This window comes from Oryctolagus cuniculus, chromosome 2 (genome assembly GCF_964237555.1).
Source record: "Oryctolagus cuniculus chromosome 2, mOryCun1.1, whole genome shotgun sequence".
Lineage (NCBI taxonomy): Eukaryota > Metazoa > Chordata > Mammalia > Lagomorpha > Leporidae > Oryctolagus > Oryctolagus cuniculus.
In genome coordinates, this window is record NC_091433.1 from 10,616,873 (window position 1) to 10,638,717 (window position 21,845).

Consider the following 21,845-nt stretch of genomic DNA (forward strand, 5'->3'; position numbering starts at 1 on the left):
TCATTGTGTATTCTCAGGAGCTTTGTTAGGGTTTTTGACCTTTGTTAAGGCCTCAGCTTCAGAATTCATGCACTCTCTACTATACCAAGGTAACTATTCAGTATTACACTTAATGCTCTAAATATCATGGAGTTTAAGTTAAGCACAAGTTAAGTTTTTCAGCATTTAGGCCGTCACCCCAGAGTACATCGACACTGGACCATTAACACATACGTACTGTTCTCCGGCCCCAGAGCACACTGCCCATCACAAACCTGTGTGAACCAGACCATTTTCAGATGAACACCATAACCCATAACTGTCTTTGGAGAGTAGAGGCTACAGAGAAATTCATTACTGCTAACTGCCATTAATATGGAAATTTAGAGACAGGGCAATGATGAATGAAGGCACTTCAAAAAGTTTGTGGGAAATGCAATCAAAACTTGTTTACTTTGGCAAAAAAAAAAAAAAAACTGAAATCCTTGCATAGCTTTTGCATATATGCACTTTCCATTAACTTTTTAAAACCCTTCATCTATCTGATACACAAAAACATCGTTGTGTCCTACATTTCACTTCCTTTTAAAGGTTAACCAATTTTTATGGAAATCCACAACAGAGATTTCTATTCTGTCCAGCGTGGTAGATGTGCAGAAAATTTCTCTCAATAAAGAACACTCAAGAGTGATAATAAAATATTTAAAGTATTTTCTGAACCATGGATGGAAAAGTAGTAGAGCAGAGCAGACAACAAACAAGAAGAAAGCACAGCTCCACGAAGGTGAGAAGGGCTTTGCTCCCAGGTAGTCTGGTAATTCTGCTGACCAGGCTGGGGAGACAGGAGATCACGCACAGGGCCGCAGCAGCCTGCAAGGCTGAATTTGAGACTTGGGCACACGGCTGAGCCTCTGGACAGGTAATATCATCAGTACTAAACTGGGAGAGCTCCTGCCCTGCGTAAGGGACCCTGAATGTCTTGGTCTTGACTTTGGATCAAAGACAAGAAAAAACAACAACAACAAAAATATTTCATGGTTCCTAACCACCAGCCTGTATTTACTGAAAATTGGGCCTGGAATTAACTCATATGACCCAAAAAAACTTCAACTGAAGATGCAGTTGAAAGCATCCCCTGTAGGTAACGCCCCTCCCTCAGGTGTTACCTGTCAAAAGCAAACAAATTCTCCCAGAAGAAAGCCCTTTAGACCCAGCCTCAAAAAAATTCCACAGGAAAACTTCCAAGCAACATGAACAGAATAAAAGATCAATGAAGAAGTCAGTCATCATGAAGGAATGAGTGCGAGTTAGCAGAAACAAGAAACAAAAGAACTACAAAAAATATCGATATTTGAGTTACCAGATACAGAATATAAAATGTTTAAGAGGCACCAAGATGGTGGAATAGGGAGGGAGCTTACTGCTCTAGTCCAGGAGAAGATAGTTTAAAAAAAGTTAAAAAAAAAAAAAAAAAAAAAAAAAAAAAAAAAAAAACCATGGAGAGCCCAGTCTCGGGGAAAAATTAGGAGCAAACAGCAGAGGAAACTACGTGCAGGGTGTAGCTGTGCACAAGTCAGGACCCCAGCAGCCCAGAGCCTCAGCACCAGCTCTGGAGACCGCGGTGAGACCAGACTGCAGCAGCCCACGCCACTGGCGATAAAGCTGTGAGCCTGCAGAAAGCCAGCATTGCAGACACTGAGCTAGAAGTCCCCAGATCTGATGGAAGACAACCACCCTCTGATCCAGAGACCGCAGTGACTCCTCAGCAGGATAAATGAAAAGAACCCAAAACTGAGGCATGCCACAGACCATCACAGAGACGAGGATGATCTGAAGAGCAGCTAGAGACAAGGCGCAGATTATCTGCAGAAGAACCATTAGGCCAGCACACTGCGCAGCCGCGCAAACGGAAGACGGGACGGGCACAGCTTCAAAGGCTGAAGAAAATAGCTGTCAAGCTAGCAGCTTCTATCGTGCGAGACTGTCTTTCACACAAACACTGGGAGGATGTGCAACCACAAGATCCTCACGGAAGGAATCTCTGAAAAATGTACCCTACTTCAAAGAGAAGGAAGGCTTTCAGGAAAATCCTAGATGCAGCACATCATCTAAGTAAAGACAATGGGAAACTTGGGAGTGAGTAACAGCAAGCAATGTGGCTGAAGAATTGGCTGCTCTCAGAAATGCATGGGAGATAATCCTGGAAAGTCTTGTTATCCTTAGACACTAAAGCAGTACAAAATAAAAACAACAAGGCCACTTCAAGGGGACTTCGGGGCCAGTTTCTTCACCGTAAAAGTTGGTGGTAACAGTGACCTCCCATATAGGATGCTCGGTGAGGATGCACCGAGATATTAGCACAGCACTGGGGAAGCTGTTAGTGAGCATTAGCTTCATTTCATACACATAAATGTCTGTGATAAATAAAGCGTATTTAAGAAATGATGCAGCTCTGATGGGAAGTTAACCTTCTAGGCTAATTTTGTCTGTGTCTTTAGGAACTGGTAGCTCGGTATGTGTCCTTGATTCCTTTCCTGCCTGACACTGTTTCGTTTGCTGGTATCTGTGACCTGTGGAGCACATCTGATGTAAGTTGTTCTTCCTCACAAACTTACTTGAAAATTAGCTAAATGGCTTGTATCATTTTGAACTGCAACGTTTATTAGTCACCATAAAAATTCTGCTTAGCCATCTGTTTAGCAGGATGAGCTAAATTCTGGAGTACTTTCTTTCCTTTCTTAAGACTTGCTTATTTGAAAGCCAGAGTTGGAGAAAGAGGAGTGACGGAGATCTTTCATCTACTGCTTCATTCCCCCAAATGGCTGCAATGGCCAGCACTGGGCCAGGCCAAAGCCAGGAGTTTCTTTTGGGTCTCCCATATGGGTACAGGGGGCCAAGGACTTGGGCCATCTCTTGCCAGGCTCGTTAGCAGGGAGGTGGATGGGAAGTAGAGCAGCAGGGACACAAACTGGTGCCCATAGGGGATGCCGACACTGTAGATGGCTGCTTAACCTGCTGTGACACAGCACCAGCCTCTGGAGTACTTTTTCTTGCTGGTTCAATTTTCCCAAAGTTCAGAAATTAAAAATAAAATTACACAAAGAATAAAAAAATAACATTTCAGATGTCTGCATCCTGCTACTCTGTTATCCTCTTAACAATATCCTAGTTTTATTCATAAGAAAATCAACATTGCATCCTGTAATTTAAAATTTCATAATCCTTCATTTGTGGCTTCTCAAGGCATGACATGTCATTATTTATTCAGTCTGTATTTCTTCATCACCTGCTAATACCAGACGCCATACTAAATCCTGGCTATGTGCAAAATAAACACAGTTTCTGTCCTCAAGGAATTCACAATCTATGCATACTATGTAAGCTTCCAAACAGATCTTAGCATGAAACAAACCTATGTGACCACGGGTATTAATTACATATCTGATGTTGTACTGTTTGAACTATACTGTATTATACAGCTTACTTTGAAGGACAGCCTTAAATTGAAGGAATTTCAAGACACTCTGACTGTTTTGTTCCTCCATGTATTCTGGTAGCATACATGTTGACAATTTTGGAAATAAAATTCCTAGAACTCTGAGGCATCTGTAAGAAGACACTGAAAGGCCGGTGCCATGGCTCACTAGGCTAATCCTCCGCCTTGCGGTGCCGGCACACCGGGTTCTAGTCCCGGTCAGGGCTCCGGATTCTGTCCCGGTTGCCCCTCTTCCAGGCCAGCTCTCTGCTGTGGCCCAGGGAGTGCAGTGGAGGATGGCCCAAGTACTTGGGCCCTGCACCGCATAGGAGACCAGGAGAAGCACTTGGATCAGTGCAGTGCGCCGGCCGCAGTGCGCAGCCACGGCGGCCATTGGAGGGTGAACCAACGGCAAAGGAAGACCTTTCTCTCTCTCTCTCTCTCACTGTCCACTCTGCCTGTCAAAAAATAAAAAAAATAAATAAAAAAAAAAAAACACTGAAAATGAATAGTTCATGTGCTCTAGAGCCAGACTGGTTTTATCACTTTGTAGCTTTTGCCTTATTAATCTGGGCCTCCACTTCATCATCTATAGAGTGGGAACATAAAGAATATCTCCCTTAAAGGAATGTTCTAAGATTAAATGAGTTAATGCATATAATGTGCCTTAAATATTATGAGCTATCATATGAAAAGCAAAACTGCATAATCTGTCCACCCCATCTCAATTGCAATTATTGATTTTAGAAATCCATAACATCAATGTCAGAGGAAAAAAAAAACCAAGTCCACTAAAAGTGTTTCTTTTAAAAAATGCAATTATCAACATAGTATCAAGATTCGGGGAAGGAACTTGAAAAATGAGTCTTAAACTTTAAGGCACTATTCTTAACTATGCCTTATTTAACTCCTGGGCAGCCAGTCCAGAATGGAGTCAGTCAATGCAACCTCATTGTTTTTCCTTTTTGTCAGCAATTTCTTGATCTCCTGGCAGGAGATGAAGAAGAGCATGCAGTGTTGCTCTGTAACTACTTCCTGTCCCTGGGTAAGAAGGCCTGGCTGGTGATGGGCAGTGCCATTCCCGAGGTAAGATCGCATAGGCTAGCTTCAACAGAGGGCTGGTTTGCTAACCTACCTGCCTAGTCCAGATCACGGCAGACTATGTTCCGTATCAGCCCTTTGAGCTGCGAGGACAGTGGCCCAGAGATACCACCAGTGATGAGGTATCAGCTGGTTGACAATGGTACTCACGGGCCTACTCAGACTGTCTCTGCCAAACCTGAATACTCGACCACCCTTTATCCATGTCATTCTGTCCTTTTAGTAGGCGCCTCCTCCCATCTACGTTCTGAAGACTTATCCCCTCAGGCATCTCCACTTCATGCTAAGGAGTCAAAGGGATCCAAAGAGGTGTGATAGACTAGAGCTCTCCTTTCATTCCTCTGCTTCTGCAGGTACCTGTTGATAACCTGGGAGGCAACAGGGAACAAATCAGATAATCACAGAAGAGCCTGGTGGCAGCTATATTTTATTATTAGATTGGAAACTTAGTAACATTAGAGTTTTTTTTCACTAGTACCCTCCAAATACCCCTAAATTTTGGCCTCGATGGATAATTACGGATAGAAAGTTGGAAACATGACAAGGATTGAAGCACTTTATTCACAGGTGCTTCAGAAAGAGGCTGTGAGCCTCTAGGAATCTTTGTGAATTTTACCACATGAGTTGCTGCCAGTCAGGTAATGAGGCAGGATCATATCTGTCTTCAAGTTCATTCTCCATCATTATCTTTCAGATAGCCTAGAAAAGAGCACTGGGCTAGAAAATCGTAAGGCCTGGTTTTAAGTTTCTGTGCCCACTCCTCACCAGCTATGTGATCCTAAGCTAGCGACTTCACAATCCCAAGTTCTACAAGTAAACTGGAATAACTTCCGTCCTGCTTTTCCCTGAGGACTATTGTGAGCACCAGCTGGCATCATTCGCGAGCAAAACATCAAGGAACACGCATTTAAAAGAACTGAACACTACATGCATTCTGAGAAAAGCTTAAAAGCCCCTCTTCAGGCTACAGCCTCAGTCCCACTCTCTTCCTCAACTCTAGTTATTCTTAAATTTGGCATGAAGACTTACTTGCAACTCTTACAGGCACTTATAAAGCTACAAATATATATCATATATATATTTATGTATATATATATCATATATAATAAAAATAGTATTTAGATAACCATGCTTCTATATACTTAAATGGCAATCTTATTGAGTCTTAAAAAATGTTAATAACAGCTGAATAACCATTAATGTAAAGCAGCAAATCCTAAGATATATTGTTTGGGTAAGGTGACTGCTATCATTTAATCACTACCGTGCACTAGTAAGTAACAGATACAAGAATTTTGCAAAAGTAAATGTTTGGCTTCATTTTTTAAAATCTAGTACAACATAGAATCTCAAAATAATTTTCACCGTTAACTGAGGTTTTTGAAATTAGAGGTCTAACTAAAATAACGAATCATCTGTATAAACTACTATTGACCTTAATGGTATAATTGGTTAGAAGCTGTTTTTAATGACTTTTTTTTTTCAGGGTGCTACTGCCTATGTGCTAACTTGGGAACAAAATCATTACTTAATATGGAATCCCTGCAGTGGACATTTTTATGGACAATTTGATACCTTCTGTCCCTTGAAAAGTGTTGGCTGTTTAATCGGTCCTGATAATGTAAGTATTACCATTTCATCTTGTACATGGTGGGTTGACTGTTGCTTTTTTTTTTTAACTGGCCTATTTAAGTAATATTGTATGTATTATATACATGCAAATAAATAAATGTAGACCTACACACATACACCAGTTAATGAAATGTAGTGTCTAGCAGTGGCAGAACTGTCCTAAAACTTTTGGTTGAATTAGCCACCTGAGCTGTAGAAGAGAAGGAGGTTAAAGAAGGAATATAAGATTTAGATTCAGAGGACTTGAGTTTGTGTCCTGGCTCTATCCCAGGTATCTCTTCTAACTGAGAGCTTACAATGCCTAATGCATTGTATTTAAAAACTAAATGAGGCAAATTCATCAACTGAGATTAGATTTCTTTCTCTTTTGCAAAGGCATCTCCAAATGATTCTGGTTGTTCCTGGCTAGGAGGGCTGTGTGAGTTCAATGTGAAGGTTACTATACAAAGCAGCAGTTAAAAACATGAGCTATAGGGTCAGAATGCCTGAGTTAAACACCAACATCTTCATGTACTAGTTGTGTGATCTTGTGATCCAGCCTCAGTTTCTCCACTGGGAAAATGGAGGCAAAAGTCAAGTCATTACTTTGTAAAATCACTGCTTGATAGAACAGTTGTGGGAAGTGAATGAGGCAATCGATGGGTAGCACCTCACACACACTAACACCTCAATTATGTCTGTTTTTTCATCACCACCTTAAAGGGCTCTGAACCCTGTATCATTTGTCAGTAAAAATTATTTGTGCATGCATCCCAGCATGTACATTTTTATTTATAAATTGTATATATTTACTAGGAGATCAACATATTATTTTTACCTGTATTATATAAAAAAGTACTTTAAAAATTTAAGAAAATCTAATATTTCCTGCCCATGTTCCTAAAGTGAGGATCATACTTTGGGGACCACTGGTCTATTATTTAGAGACTATCACTAAAATTAGAAAAACACAGCCAGCATGCAGCAAAGCATCTGTCTTTCTTAGATGCTCCCCAAATGGCAGTTAGTGTTAATTACAAATGTAGTAAGAGCACTGCGGAGGGAGCACTATTCTCATGTTAGTCATCAGTGAAAGACTTGATTCCATCAACATTTAGATAATCATTTTAAAGTCAGGAAGAATCAGGTAAGGTCAACAGGCACAGAAGAAAACCTCCAGAGAACTCGTCTCTGTCAAAATTATTAGCTCGCAGACAGCTGCAGTATAGTTGATCAAGCTGGTGTTTTGTGAGGAAGAGAGAACTGCCTTTTCTCCTCTTTGGCTCACAATGCTTTGCTGTCAAAACTGCTCCATGTTTTGACCACTCAGCCGAGGAGTGCGGGCTGGCCTGGCATTCTGAAGGCTTAGCTGCTCTCTTCTCCACCTTCCTGGGTAGTTTTTCTCCTCCTCCACTCCTTTTCTATTCACATGTTGTTTCCACTCACACCCAGACCTGGCTCCACTAAGTGACCCAACATCCCCACATGCATTTTCTCTTTTCTCCTCTACCCACTGTTATGCTCAGCCCAACCATTCTAAAACATACTTCAGACAACCCAGCTACACCCTGAACTACCCTTGCCCCTGTCCTTCCAGAATGCAACAAATACAGGTCACACCTCCTGCTCCCCTTTTTTCAGCACGTCAAGAACTTAACCCACTGTAATCCAGCTCCTCGTCTCTGTCCATACCACAGAGGCCAGTCTCTGAGAAGTACCAGTATCTTGCTAAGGAAGAGTTCCAAGGGTTACTCCCATGCCCCACTCTCCTCTCCTTCCCTGTGGCACAGGACACGACTAATCCCTTCTCCATGAAAAACACTTCCTCCCCTCCTTGGTTTACTGATGAGGGACGCTTTCCTTTTCATCTGTCTGCAGTGGCTTCTTATGTTTCTTTTGCTGGTTCTAACTACATTTTAAAAGTAATGTTCCTGAAGATCCTGTAGATTTCTTCCAAGACCATAGATACTATTTTTAATTGTGGCTCTATCTACTTTATCCTGGCAGATAAGTAATTGTTACCAGCCCCAGGATCTTCAAGTCCTAAATTTTCAATTTTTGCTAGACCCTGGACACTTTATTAAATAAATCTCAAACTCAAACTCAGCACATCTGAAACTCAAAAACTAGGTTCTTCCTCCTGGATTTCTATTTCCATGGATGTCAGAATTGTCCCTGATTTTCCTTCTCCCTTCCTTTAATCCCACTTACAGAAACCAAATCATAAATTCAAACTCTTGTCTCCCAGGTCATGCCATCATTGCTTCACCCCACAACAATTACTGATTAAACTTCCTAACGTTCAGTTTTTATCATCGTATGGTTCTAAGTGTATGCAGGAGCATTTTGTGGCACACAGATTTGAGTAAACTGCTCACTGTGGATTTAAAAGCCCTATATAGTAATCTGACCTCAACTATATCTCACTAGCACTCTTTCCCACTACTTTTCTGCACATCCTTACCCTACCACCAAATTGTAGGATTTTTTTTTTTTAAGATGTATTGATTTGGCTGGCACCACGACTTACTTGGCTAATCCTCCCTCTGCAGCACTGGCACCCCAGGTTCTAGTCCCGGCTGGGGCGCCAGATTCTGTCCCGGTTACTCCTCTTCCAGTCCAGCTCTCTGCTGTGGCCCATGGGAGACCAGGAGGAAGCGCCTGGCTCCTGGCTTCGGATTGGCACAGTGCGCTGGCCATGGCAGCCGTTTGGCGGGTGAACCAATGGAAGCAAGACCTTTCTCTCTGTCTCTCTCTAACTCTGCCTGTCAAATCAATACATCTTTTTTTATGTGAAAGGCAGAGTTACAGAGAGGCAGAGAGAGATCTTGCATTGCTGGTTCACCCCAACTGTCACCAACGGCCAGAGCCAGGCCAGTCAGGAGCCAGGGGCATCTTCTGGATCTTCCACAAGGGTGCAGGGGCCCAAAGACTGGGGCCCTCTTCCACTGCTTTCCCAGGCCATAGCAGAGAGCTGGATCAGAAGTGGAGCAGCCAGGTCTTGAACCAGTGCCCATATGGAATGTCGGCACTGCAGGTGGTGGCTTTACCCACTCCACCACAGTGTTGGCCCCCAAACTATAGTTCTTAAAAGATCTTGTCTCCTTAAAACAACTTCTTGCTTTGGATTGCAAATCACCACAAGCCCCTACTGCACTGGTCGACAGTTCTGTCCTTTGCTGCTTTTCCTGTTTCTTCAAATTTCAGACATGAGAAATCCTTGAGTCGCTACCTGCCCTTCATCCCTAGGAACTCCATGTATACGTGGATGGCTCCCAGATACCTTCAGCACATGTAGCTCCCAGAACTTCAGACAGAAATAACCAATCAACTTACCATCCTCATTTCGACATCTCAAACTTAAAATGCCCAAAACTTGGAATTCCTGATTTCCTTTTGGAGTCTTTCCTTGTTCGGCAAATGGCAACTCCATCAGCACAATTACTTGGGTGAATTCCTTGAAATCAACTTTGGATTCCTCTTACACTCTCTCCTACATCTAATGCAGCAGCAAATCCTACTGGCTCCACCATTATAGCACACCCAGAATCTGTGCACAGCTCAAGGCTTCCACTGCTACCATTTTCCTCCAAGTCACCAGCATTATTCCATCCCTACCTAACAGCAGACTTCACCTCTTGCCTCTACCCACTTCTTTCTAGTTTCAAACAGTAAGCAAATTTCTGCTGAGACAGAAGACAAATTGTCACTCTTCTACTGTCTTCCCAATACATCATAGCCAAAACCTTCAAAATGGCCTACAAAGCCTCCTTGATCTGACATCCACCCTGCCTACCCCTGCCTTCTCCCCTTCCTTTGCTGTTATCTTTCCAACGTGCCCACTCCTCTAAAGCCACTTTGTATTCCTTGTTATTCAACAATCAAACACACTTCGCATTTGCTATTTCCTTTGCATAAATGACCACCAATGCCTTCCCAATACCCCTCCCACCTTTACTGATTAGATTCACAAACTTCTCCCTCATTTCTTGCATTTCTGATCAAATGTCGGTTTTTTTTTCCCCCAGGAAAAATTCCTTGCCCATCAAAATTTCTTCTGTTCCTGCAACTTAGTTTTCTCCATGGCCTGTGCACATTTAATTATTATCATAATATCGTAAAAACCCAACTCCAAACTAAATGGCTTCAAGTATCTATTTTCATAGATTTGTGGGTTAGCTGGGAAACTTGGCTGCGGCTGAGCAGCTCTGCTTCATGTTTACTATGGAACTCAGGGCCCTGACAGTGGCAGAGGCACAACAGGGCAAAGCCCCTTAGCCTAGACTCAGGGGTGACACAACAACAAACCAAAGCCAAGTGGCAGGGAAGTGTTTCTCATCTTTCTTAATGGAAGCAACTGCAAAGTAACCTGAAAAAAGATAGCCATAGAGGAAGAGAATTGAAGCTAATGATACAATCTATCTTATCCTTCAACACCATCTATATCCCATGTACTTACTTGCTGATTTGTTTGCTGTATCTTTTTGAAGATTATTTACTTGAAAGAGAGGAAGAGAGAGAGCTCTTTGGTCCACTGGTTCACTCCACAAATGGCTGTAATAGCCTGAGCTGAGCTGGTTGGGAGCCAAGAGCTTCTTCTAGGTCTCTCACGTGGGTGCAGGGGCCCAGGGAATTGGGCCATCCTCCACTGTTCTCCAGGCACACCAGCAGAGAGCTGGATTGGAAGTGGAGCGGCCAGAACTCAAACCAGCATCCATATGGATGCCAGCATCACAGGCAGTGGCTCTACCCACAATGCTGGCCCCACATTTTTTTTTTTTTTTAAGTTCTATTTTATTTGAAAAGCAGAGTTAGAAAAGGAGAGACAAGAGATCTTTCATCTGTTGGTTCACTCCCCAGATGGCTACAACAGCCAAAGCTGGGCCAGACAGAAGCCAGGAGCTTCTTCTGGGTCTCCCACGTGGGTGCAGGGGCCCAAGTACCTGGACCATCTTCTGCTGCTTTAGCACATTAGCAGGGAGCTGGATTGGAGGTGAAACAGCAGAGACTCAATTCGGTGCCCTTATGGGAAAGGCAGCTTTATCTGCTGTGCTGCAATGCCTGCCTCCGATATATCATCTCATTACTCATTAGATACTTTTTTTTTTTTTTTTTTTTTGACAGGCAGAGTAGACAGACAGAAAGGTCTTCCTTTGCCGTTGGTTCACCCTCCAATGGCCGGAGTGCTGCGGCTGGTGCACCGTGCTGATCCGATGGCAGGAGCCAGGTGCTTCTCCTGGTCTCCCATGGGGTGCGGGGCCCAAGCACTTGGACCATCCTCCACTGCACTCCCGGGCCACAGCAAAGAGCTGGCCTGGAAGAGGGGCAACCTGGACAGAATCCAGCGCCCCGACCGGGACTAGAACCTGGTGGTGCCGGCGCCGCAGGCGGAGGATTAGCCTAGTGAGCCGTGGCGCCGGCCTAGATACTCCTTAGAACTGTTTCGTTCACTACTTAACCCGATTAATAAACCTAGGACTGAACACCAGTTAGATGAAAACTTAATCTGTGCTAGACATATCATTCAATATGACTAGAATATGCCACGAGGTAAGCTAGTGCTAAAGACTGAATGGCAAGTAACGCCTATGGTGAACATTCTCAAGGCGAAAGTTTAAAACAATAGTGAAGATGCAGATAAATAACCAGGCAGTTACAAACTGACAAATAATGACAGAACAGCTAATAGTTATTGAGCACTTACTACATATCTATGCATTATTCTAATAAGTACAGGTAAATCAACTCTGAATCGCTTAGCCTTATGAAGTAGTTGTTATTATTCCATTCTTATAGATGAGAAAACTGAGGAACAAAAGTTAGATAAATCATCCAAGGTCAGACAATTGAAAAGTGTTAGGGTCAAAATTCAAGTGCTTGTAGTCTAGTTCCACAACCAACATGCCACACTGCCTCAACAAGACAGGTGCGGAGGGCTGTAGAAACAAAGAGGTACACATTTAATTTTGGGAGCTGGAAAAGCAGGGTCAGGAAAGAAAACATGTACAGTCTATGTGTCCATACAATATGCACACACACCAGAGACGTGTGTGTATTTTGGTTAACATATATGCTAATATGGTATTGTTTTTTTAGGTTTGGTTTAATATTCAACAATATGATTCTCCACTAAGGATAAATTTTGATGTTACCAAGCCCAAGCTCTGGAAATCTTTCTTTTCAAGAAGCCTTCCATACCCTGGCCTTTCCAGTGTTCAGGTACAATTTTTTGTTTATTTTTAAAGATTTATTTATCTGAAAGGCCAAATTACAGGGAGCAGAGGTAGAGACAGACAGAGGTCTTCATTTGCTAGTTCACTCCCCAAACGGCTTCAGCCGGGCCAATCCAAAGCCAGGAGTCTGAAGCTTCTTCTAGGTCTCCCAGATGGGTGCAGGGGCCCAACGACTTGGGCCATCTTTTTCAGCTCTCCCAGGCCATAGCAGAGAGCTGGATTGGAAGTGGAGCAGCCAGGACTTGAACCGGCATCCATATGGGATGCTGGCACTGCAGGTGGCAGCTTTACCCACTATGCCACAGCATCTGCTCCAGGTATAATTCTTTTACTAATAATAATAGAATATAGAAAAGAAAATAAAGTGTATTATACTATGTAGCTATATTTTTCCCCTTAATCCCACTCCTGGGTAAGTCTACAACCATATTGGTTTTTCAAAGTTACCTGAGCTCCTCATATGTCTTTATGTAGATGTGAAAAGATCAATATGCATTTTAATGTCAAACAGTTTTGATATAAAAAATTCCCATAATACCACAAAATATATTCCATTTTTTTAAATGGTGATCAATTTGCTAATTCAGTTTCATGACTGCTAATCAAACATGAAATCAAATGTCAGATATGATCCCTTAGAGGCTTATAATTTAGAGGGTCCTGGCCAGTGGAAGACGGTAAGTGGTAAGCCTGAGTTGTTTACTAAAACTTTTCTTCCTATCAAACAAATCAGAATACACATGCATCTGTGTATCAAACCTTTAAAAAAAAAAAAAAAAACTTCAAAAAATACTGCCCTAGAGAAATTTTACCGTATGTGAGAAGATGACATATACAAGATTTTGTGAACTGGAATGACAGGAGAAAAATTGCTACATGCTAGAATGTTAGGAGTTAAAATGAATCAATATAATGAATCAGGGCTGGCTCTGTAAACAGGAAATGCCGCCACTTGTGGTGCCAGCATCCCACATGGGCACCAGTTCCAGTTCTGGCTGCTCTACTTCCAATCCAGCTCCCTGCTAATGTGCTTAGGGAAGCAGCAGAAAATGCTCCAAGTGCTTTAGCCCCTGCACCCACATGGGAGACCCAGAAGATCCTGGCTTCAGCCTGTCCTAGCCACGGCTACTGCAGCCATTAAGGTAGTAACCCAGCAGATGGAAGATCTGTCTGTTGGTCTCACCCCCCATCTCTCTGTAATTCTTTCAAATAAGTAAATTAAATCTTTTAAAAAATATATTAATGGGGGCCGGAACTGTGGAACTGTGGTGTAGTGGGTTGGGCCTCTGCCTGCAGTGCCAGCATCCCTTGTGGGCACCCGTTTGAGTCCCAGATGTTCCACTTCTGATCAAGCTCCCTGCTGGTGGCCTGGGAAGGTAGCAGACAGTGGCCCAGGTGCGTGGTCCCCTGCACCCATGGGGAATCCCAGAAGAAGCTCCTGGCTCCAGATCAGCCCAGCTTCAGCTGCTGTGGGTGGAGGATCTGTTTCTCCCTCTCTCACATGCTCTCTGTGGCTCTGCTTCTCAAATAAATAAACCAAAGAGAGAAGGAGAGGCAAAGAGAGGTCTTCCAACTGGTTCACTCCCCAAATGGCCGCAACAGCTGGAGTTGTGCTGATCCGAATCCAGGAGCTTCTTCCGGGTCTCCCACGTGGGTGCAGAGCCCAAGGACTTGGGCCATCTTCTACTGCTTTCCCAGGCCATAGCAGAGAGCTGGATCAGAAGTGGAGCAGCTGGGACTCTTTACCCGCTACGCCACAGCGCTAGCCCCCATAAATAAGTAAATCTTTAAAAACACACAAAAATCTATTGATGAACTTAGCACTCTGAAAATTTGCTGTAATCTCTAATGTTAAGCAAGAGCAAGTTTCATGTTCACAAAGTAAAACGATCACATGAAGTTAACAGGCAATACCGTGTGAAAATCATTAAGCACACTATATTAACTTGTCTATTTTCACTTACTATAACATAAGCACCATCATGGCAGGGATTTTTATTCATGGTCCTATCTCTGTCCTCATCACCTGAGAAAAGTTCTGTGCACAAAGAAAGTACTCAGCCTTAGTTGAACGAAGGAATGCTAATTCACAGCATGGTTATCTCTGTGACAGAGAACGGAAATGAAGTTGAGAAAGAACTACATAGCCCTATGATTTGTAAATTTGACTTACAGTTGTTCATGACTACACTGGCATCCATTATCCTCTGTATATTACTGAATGTCTGATATTTCATTATTTTTAAAAAATTTTTTAAAAAGGAATGTACCTACTGAAATTAAGTATAGATGATTTCTGACCTAGTTTATCTTTTATAGCCTGAAGAGCTAATTTACCAATGCACAGACAAAGCTGCAGCAGCTGAATTACAAGACAGGTAATGTAACATTCATAAATCCACATATAATCTGTCACTAGAAATGAATGCTAAACTTTAAGACACCTCCCAGCCTGGATCATTGAAATAATTTGGACAATTTTAATTCATGTTTCTAGATACAAAGTAGGGATGAGAGCTCAGAATCCCATAGCTCAAGAGGAGGCGTTGCATCATCATGGTGTGGGACAAAGAGAAGTGAATACAACTAACTTACCTCCTTATCCGTCCTCAGATTGGAGTTTAACACCATGTTGTTATGGGTCTTGTTGAGACACATCATTATCCTCAATTTACTATCTCTTTTGCCAGTTAGTGGCTTCTAGAATTTTAGCTAGTTTATGCACCTACCTGCATAGAATACATGAGTCCTTATAATTTATTCTCCCAGTTACACAAAAGTGGAATCTGAGGCTGTTGGCCTACATATTTGTTGAGTGTTAAAGGGGGCTCCTAAACCCAAATTTCAAAGCTGTGTGCCATTTCTACTATAGCAAGCTGTGTGGAAAAAAAGCATGTCAGTTTCACAAGATTAAATCTCACTCCTTTAAGATTATTTGAAAACAGTTAACTGTTTTTCCATACAGCCTTGAGATCCCCATGCACAACGATCTCCAATCTTTTTTCCTTCTAGCTGTTGCATGCTACTGATCAGACTCAAGTTATTTATTTCTCGACTACTGAAGTGCTTGGCAATTGATTTACATTGTTGTTCAGATCATTCTGAAACCCAGAACAAAAATATGTAACTGCCAACAAAGAATTACATCCTAAGGCTACTGCACAACAGGAGATTGGCTGGTCTCCTCTGTGCATGGTTACACGATAGATAGGAACCCATCAGCAGGGCTTCCATTTGAATGCTAACTCCCTTGCTTCAGTCAAGTCACTTAAGCTACCTCAACTTCCCCCTTAACTGTAAAATCAAGACAATATCCCCTACTCTCATGCAGTTATTTTGGGGATTCATTAAAAATGTATAAGAAGCATTTACCATAGTGCCTGGTAAGTAATGGCTTGATAAACTGTAGCTATTTTCCTCATTCCAAGTTCCAGCTTTACACCCTACACACTCAATACGTGCACATACTAACGTTGCAATGATGCCTGGTATTTTTAAGGCAATTTCAAAACAATTTATCATGAATAAAAGTCATTGGGAAAAAATTTAGTAAGGCACTAACAGCTGTACAAATATTTGAGGCCTTCAACATATGCCAGGGTCTATTTCTATATATGTTACCAACAAGAAAATTGATAAAATATTTTATGATAATCAAGTCTCATAGTAAATGTATTGAAGGCCATCACTCAATGCTCCCTTCCCCCTCTTACATTTCAGGCATTTATTCAGGCATTTGCTATGGTGCTTACAATATCATCTACTTTGTATTTATAAAATATTTTTAAAATGGGTCTATAGCCCATCTCAACCCATATACAATCCTTCGGGACAAGGATTTGTATCAATTTTTGAATTCCCAGGGATTAGCCCATATTAGGTACTAACTATGCTTGATGAATGACATCACCAACAAAATATAATTGGGCGATCATCTGAATCCCTACTGTATACAATTTTTTTTTAACAAGCAAAGTCAAGTCACTAAAAAAAAAAAAAGAGGCCGGTGCCGTGGCTCAATAGGCTAATCCTCCACCTAGCGGCGCTGGTACAGCGGGTTCTAGTCCCGGTCAGGGCGCCGGCTTCTGTCCCGGTTGCCCCTCTTCCAGGCCAGCTCTCTGCTGTGGCCCGGGAGTGCAGTGGAGGATGGCCCAAGTGCTTGGGCCCTGCACCCCATGGGAGACCAGAAGCACCTGGCTCCTGCCATCGGATCAGCACGGTGCACCCGCCACAGCGCGCCAGCCGTGGCGGCCATTGGAGGGTGAACCAACAGCAAAAGAAAGACCTTTCTCTCTCTCTCACTATCCACTCTGTCAAAAAAAAAAAAAAAAAAAAATGGAATTTCCTTTTACAAACAGGATTGAAAAAATACTAAAAGAAAAAATCATGGACTGGAGGCCACGTCACCTGACTCGGTGGAACAGGTACTGCACCTCCACTCTGCGTCACTTCTTGCCTCTGTTGGAAAGAAGTCAAGGAGAGGATGTAGAAGACGACCACAGAGCAGAACTGCTGAAACAGCTGGGTGACTACAGGGTGAGTACAAGCAGATCCTAAATTCACCCTGGTGAGCTGATGGTTTCAAACAGAAAATGACCCATTCTACCCTGTCCTCCACGTCTGACATCATCCCCACACTGTCTTGTCTTGAGGTAGCAAGTGCTATAGAAAAGGTCCAAGACTCACATCTGCATACAATGTTGTCCAAAAAGAGTAGCTGCATGCCAATAATCCTATCAAGTGTCCTGAGATTCACTTTGAGATTTTCTTTGCTCATATGCCCATCCCTCTTGATTACTGTGGCCAAGGGGATGGAATACCCTGAAAAGTTTAATCTAAATTCTGAATTACCAGAGTAACCAGCGGCTGTCAGAAAGAGAAAGGGAACAATGACTGGACGACTAACTGGCATCTTACATTAAGTATAAGTAAAGCAAGTAAGACAAAGATTAAGTCCCTCTCCATTTTCTGTATTGCTAAAATATAGGTGAATAGAAAACATCACTAAATTGAATACTATATTAAGAATTGTATACAATTATATAGCAAAAAAAAAAAAAAAAACGAACCTTACATCTCCAAATTTCAGTAACACTTTTTTTCTCTCCTCAGTTCTCGGGATTTCCCCTTCACATGGCCTATTCAGAAGTGAAGCCCTTGATTGAAGCTGTATACAGCACTGGTGTACATAACATTGATGTTCCTAATGTTGAATTTGCTTTAGCTGTATATATCCACCCGTATCCCAAAAATGTCTTGTCTGTTTGGATTTATGTTGCTTCCCTTATACGTAGTAGGTAATATTTTCATTATACTTTTTATATCATGTAAAAACTAAGTGGGGTATAAGAATATTTTTATATTATATTGATATCAAAAGGAGTAAAATACTTGAAAATAATGAAATAAAATTATATATTTTCAAACTGTGCAAAGTGTTTTTTTAGTGTTCATTTCTCTACTTTGACCCTAAGTTCAATTGAAACTACTTGCTGGAGGATACATTACAAGCATCACGCATCTAAGGCTTTAATACTTGCTTACCTCTAGCCTGGACTCCTTCTTGCCTTTTCAGTGCAGAATGTACTGTACTTAAAAGACTCAGTAAAACAACGCTTCACAACTCGTCTGGGGAAAGGAGGAACCGTTTTGCAGAATCACATTTTTAACGAGTATCTCATGTCACTCTATGGAAATATGGAACAAGCGCATCCATGTGTGTGTATCCACTGTAATAATGTATTTTAGTAAAAACAGGAATATATTTATCCAAAGCAAAATAGTTAAGAAAAAAACAAACTGCCATGACTTGTGACAGCACCACAGTCCCAAAAGTGCCATGTGGAAACTCTAATCCCCAGTGATGGTATTTGGATAGGGCTCTGGAAAGTAATTAGGTCATGAGTAAAGCCCTTATGATGGGAATAGTGTGCTGCTAAGAGACAGAACAGAGCTTGTTCACTTTTTTTCTCCCTCTCTCTTTGCTATGTGAAGTTTAATGAGAGGATGACCATCAAACTGCCCACACAAGACACTGGATCCTGAACTTGATCATGGACTTCCCAGCCTCCAGAACTGTGAGAAACAGATGTTTATTGTTTCTACAGTATTTTGTTACAGTAGCTCCAACCAAGACAAATTCATATACTACCAAGAGATTAAAAAGGGTCTGGCATTCCTTACTGGTGCCAGTTCATATCCTGGCTGATCCAAAATAAACCAAATATATAATGTCTCATCAGTGTCTAATTAGCTCCTTTATATAGGACAATGTATAAAACTTAAGAGTATGCGTCTAAGCAACTGTGGGCGCAGGGTAAGGTAGCCAGTAGAAAACAGTGAAATAATGAATTCCCACAAGACAGTGAATTCCCACAAGACGGTGTGCTGACATAGTGAAGTCAGTTTGACTGACTGCCAAAATGGTTTATTAACAGGCATTTCAAGTACCTAGGATCTCTGAGGAAACTAACTGCTTGGAACTAGTGAAGTTATAAAGGACAACATTTAAGACAAGCCTTGAAACATCCTTCAATCATGATCTGTTTCCATACAGGTTACCAAAACTTCCCTCAACAATATTAAATTGTTTTCTGATCACAAGATAAACGTAAGTACTCCCTTGATGACTCGTGGCCATCAGTATGGATAAGCAATTTTATCATACAGTTCATGTAAATACAAGGTGAAGCACATGGTGGAATGAGACTCACCTCAGAAGAATTCTTGTAGTGTGTTTTTCTCAAAACAGTCCCTAATATCAACTTTTCAAATAAACTTTATTAAGCAGTTAAGGAAATAAAAATACATAACTACAAAAGAACCAACCTAACAAAATAAACTTCTGATCCTGTAACTACTCAGTTCAGGTTCTTTTCTAGTTCTCTTAGGGAATTAAGAACTTGTTCTCTCCTTTGTGGCTAGATGTAGTGGTGCCATAAAAGACACAACTACTTAAGCTTAAGAGAAAACAAATCAAAAGCTAAAATGGTCTAGTTATACAGTGCCCCACCCTAACTGCAAGAAACTTCCAAGGCTCCATCTTACATTTTGCAAATGTTAACAGCAATGGAATCAAAATAAGAGAAACCTTAGAGCAGGGTAAAGCTTCAAAGAAATCTTTTTTCAAAAAAGATTTCAAAGTCAGAGTTACATAGAGAGACAGAGATCTTCCATCTGCTGGTGCACTCCTAAACTGGCCACAATGACCAGGGCTGGGACGGGCCAAAGCCAGGAGCTTCATCTGGTTCTCCCGCAGGGGTGCAGGAGCACAAGCACTCAGACCATCTTCCGCTGCTTTTCTCAGGCCATTAGCAGAGAGCTGGATCAGAAGTGGAGCAGCCAGGACACAAACCAACACCCCTATGGGATGTGGGCATCGAGGTTCACAGCTTACCCACTACATCACAATGCCAATACCAAATATCTTGCCTAAGTTGATCCTACCTTGAAATGCAGAGAAGTATAGAGTAGGCTCTAATTGTTACTTTAAAAAGTTTTCATGAATTTATATTCCCATCAAATGACTGTTCCTTCTCTAGACAACACTGTCCAAAATAAGAGTATTCTCTTAGCCTGAACTAGAATCAATCTGTCTATAGTTATCTCTCTCCTACTCATTCTCTCCCAAAATAAAACAAAAACATACCTAGGGCCACAAAGAACCTGAATGCAAGATTACTTCCTCTTGGTGGTTTTGCATATACTTATAAAAACAAATGCCTGTTGCCATTTTCCTCTTCATGACATAAAGTTACACAGAGAACATAAACCTGACCCAATATGTGCTTTTCTGAGTGGTAGGTCTCTACTCTCACGATCTTTTCAAAAAGCAATGAAGATAAACACAAAACTTCAAATTCTGACTACTGAATACTTTCAAAAAAAATTCAGTTCAACAAAACTTAGTATTTGTCTAAAACATTATTTGTCATGGTAATGATTTCATACATGCCCAGAAGACAAAATATTTAGTCTTATTTTACAGAAAAACCTAGATTAAGATTTATAATAAATGACAAAAAAAGACATTACTTGGTAAAGTTTTCAAAGTAAGTTTTATTTATACATTTCTTCAAATGATTGTAGGATTTTTAAAAATCCCCCTCAAATTTGACAATTTAGGAACAGTGATGGGAACCAGGGGTTTTGAAGAAAGCAAATAGAAACAGATTGATGCTATGTTAGCTCATTGAGCTATCACCAAGAAGCCAATTTATTGATAATATAAACAGAATCTCTTATGTGTATGTTTGAATTGGCCCTCTGAAAATTGTCCAAATAAAGGAAATGTTATGGAAAAGAGATTAGTCTCCCAAATGTACAATCTTTGAAAATAAAACTTCAGAAATTTAAGTCTTGGAAAAAATCTGCAAAGCTTGATGTACAGTGCTTATACATAACAAGAACCAATAACTCCCTTTAAGTTTAAAATTCAAAATAACCTTAAAAATACTTTAACTGGCATGGTATTAGCAACATTCTTTTGAAAGTATTTCATTTAAAAGAAATCTGATACAATTGTTCTAACCCTTATGAAAACATCTAATCCTTTTCTGAAACAAAAACGTAATTTGTAAGAGAAACAACACTGTACAATTCACTAGTAATTAAGATTTCTGAGATTGTAGGAACAGGGCCAAAACAAGTCACACTTAAAAGGGATGGTTAACACAGGAAATGTGCTGTAAGTAAAGTGCATGAAAGGAAGCCTGCTCAGCTAAATGAAGTAGACAAAGGTCAGGAGTCAAGGGTCATTCGCCAGAGCGGCAGCAGGCTCGAAAACCACACTGCAAATTCTGGCATCCACTGGCGGTATCAGCGTGAGGACCTGTATGAAAACAGAAAAATGTGAAAGGAGGAATTTCTCAGATCACATAAAAGTAATTTTACTTATGAGGGAGCTAAACATGTATTTCTTTACTAGCAATACACTTACATTACAGAAGTAAAATCTCACAATGGGTACATAAAAAGTTAGTCAGGGAAGAAAATATCACCAAAAGCAGTTTGACTTTGGTTAATATATCCTTTGTGGTCCAAAAGGTAAGTGGAAAAAGCGAAATAATTTTTTTGGCAGTAATCTTACAAGATAAAAGTCCAAGAAAAGGAGACAATCCACAGAAACAAGACTGGAGGTCAATTTAACAACACATTTTATAATCTGAACAGTCTTCCTAGAATCAAATAAGGCAAGACAATCCTGTTAATAGATAACCCAAGAACCCATTATTGAATAATTACAATAAATTCAAAATTTATAATATAGAAAAATAGGCTTAACAATGTTTACCATACTTTTATTTAAACATTTGAAACTAAAAAAAAAAATTCATATGGCAGGATTAGATGAAAATGTTTTTACAAAGTTATAAGTGACTAAAAATTATCTAAGGCATAATAAAAATGTGATGCACTTTCAAAAAAGGAGCAAAACATTTGTAGAA

At 41.0% G+C, this 21,845-nt stretch overlaps 2 protein-coding genes across 14 annotated transcripts in view; one reads left to right on the forward strand and one right to left on the reverse strand.

Annotated features, from left to right (window-relative positions):
• CC2D2A (coiled-coil and C2 domain containing 2A) overlaps positions 1–17,834 on the forward strand; it is a 151,019-nt gene extending 133,185 nt beyond the window's left edge. For 8 of the 12 annotated variants that reach the window (XM_070068049.1, XM_070068051.1, XM_070068055.1 and 5 more), the window contains 7 exons: positions 2,478–2,567; positions 4,427–4,540; positions 6,042–6,176; positions 12,263–12,385; positions 14,719–14,777; positions 16,758–16,935; positions 17,512–17,834. In XM_070068049.1, coding sequence (XP_069924150.1) covers positions 2,478–2,567; positions 4,427–4,540; positions 6,042–6,176; positions 12,263–12,385; positions 14,719–14,777; positions 16,758–16,935; positions 17,512–17,700 — 888 coding nt within the window. In that variant the 3' untranslated portion in view covers positions 17,701–17,834. Of the gene's footprint in view, positions 1–2,477; positions 2,568–4,426; positions 4,541–6,041; positions 6,177–12,262; positions 12,386–14,718; positions 14,778–16,757; positions 16,936–17,511 lie in introns of those variants that run through there. The other 4 variants (XR_011386192.1, XR_011386193.1, XR_011386194.1 and 1 more) reach the window with 2 other exon arrangements.
• A 2,603-nt stretch (positions 17,835–20,437) lies between these two features.
• Positions 20,438–21,845, reverse strand: part of FBXL5 (F-box and leucine rich repeat protein 5) — a 61,882-nt gene continuing 60,474 nt past the window's right edge. For both annotated transcript variants that reach the window (XM_051830211.2, XM_051830210.2), the window contains one exon: positions 20,438–21,229. In XM_051830211.2, the coding sequence (XP_051686171.2) occupies positions 21,153–21,229 (77 nt within the window). In that variant the 3' untranslated portion in view covers positions 20,438–21,152. The remainder of the gene's footprint in view (positions 21,230–21,845) is intronic.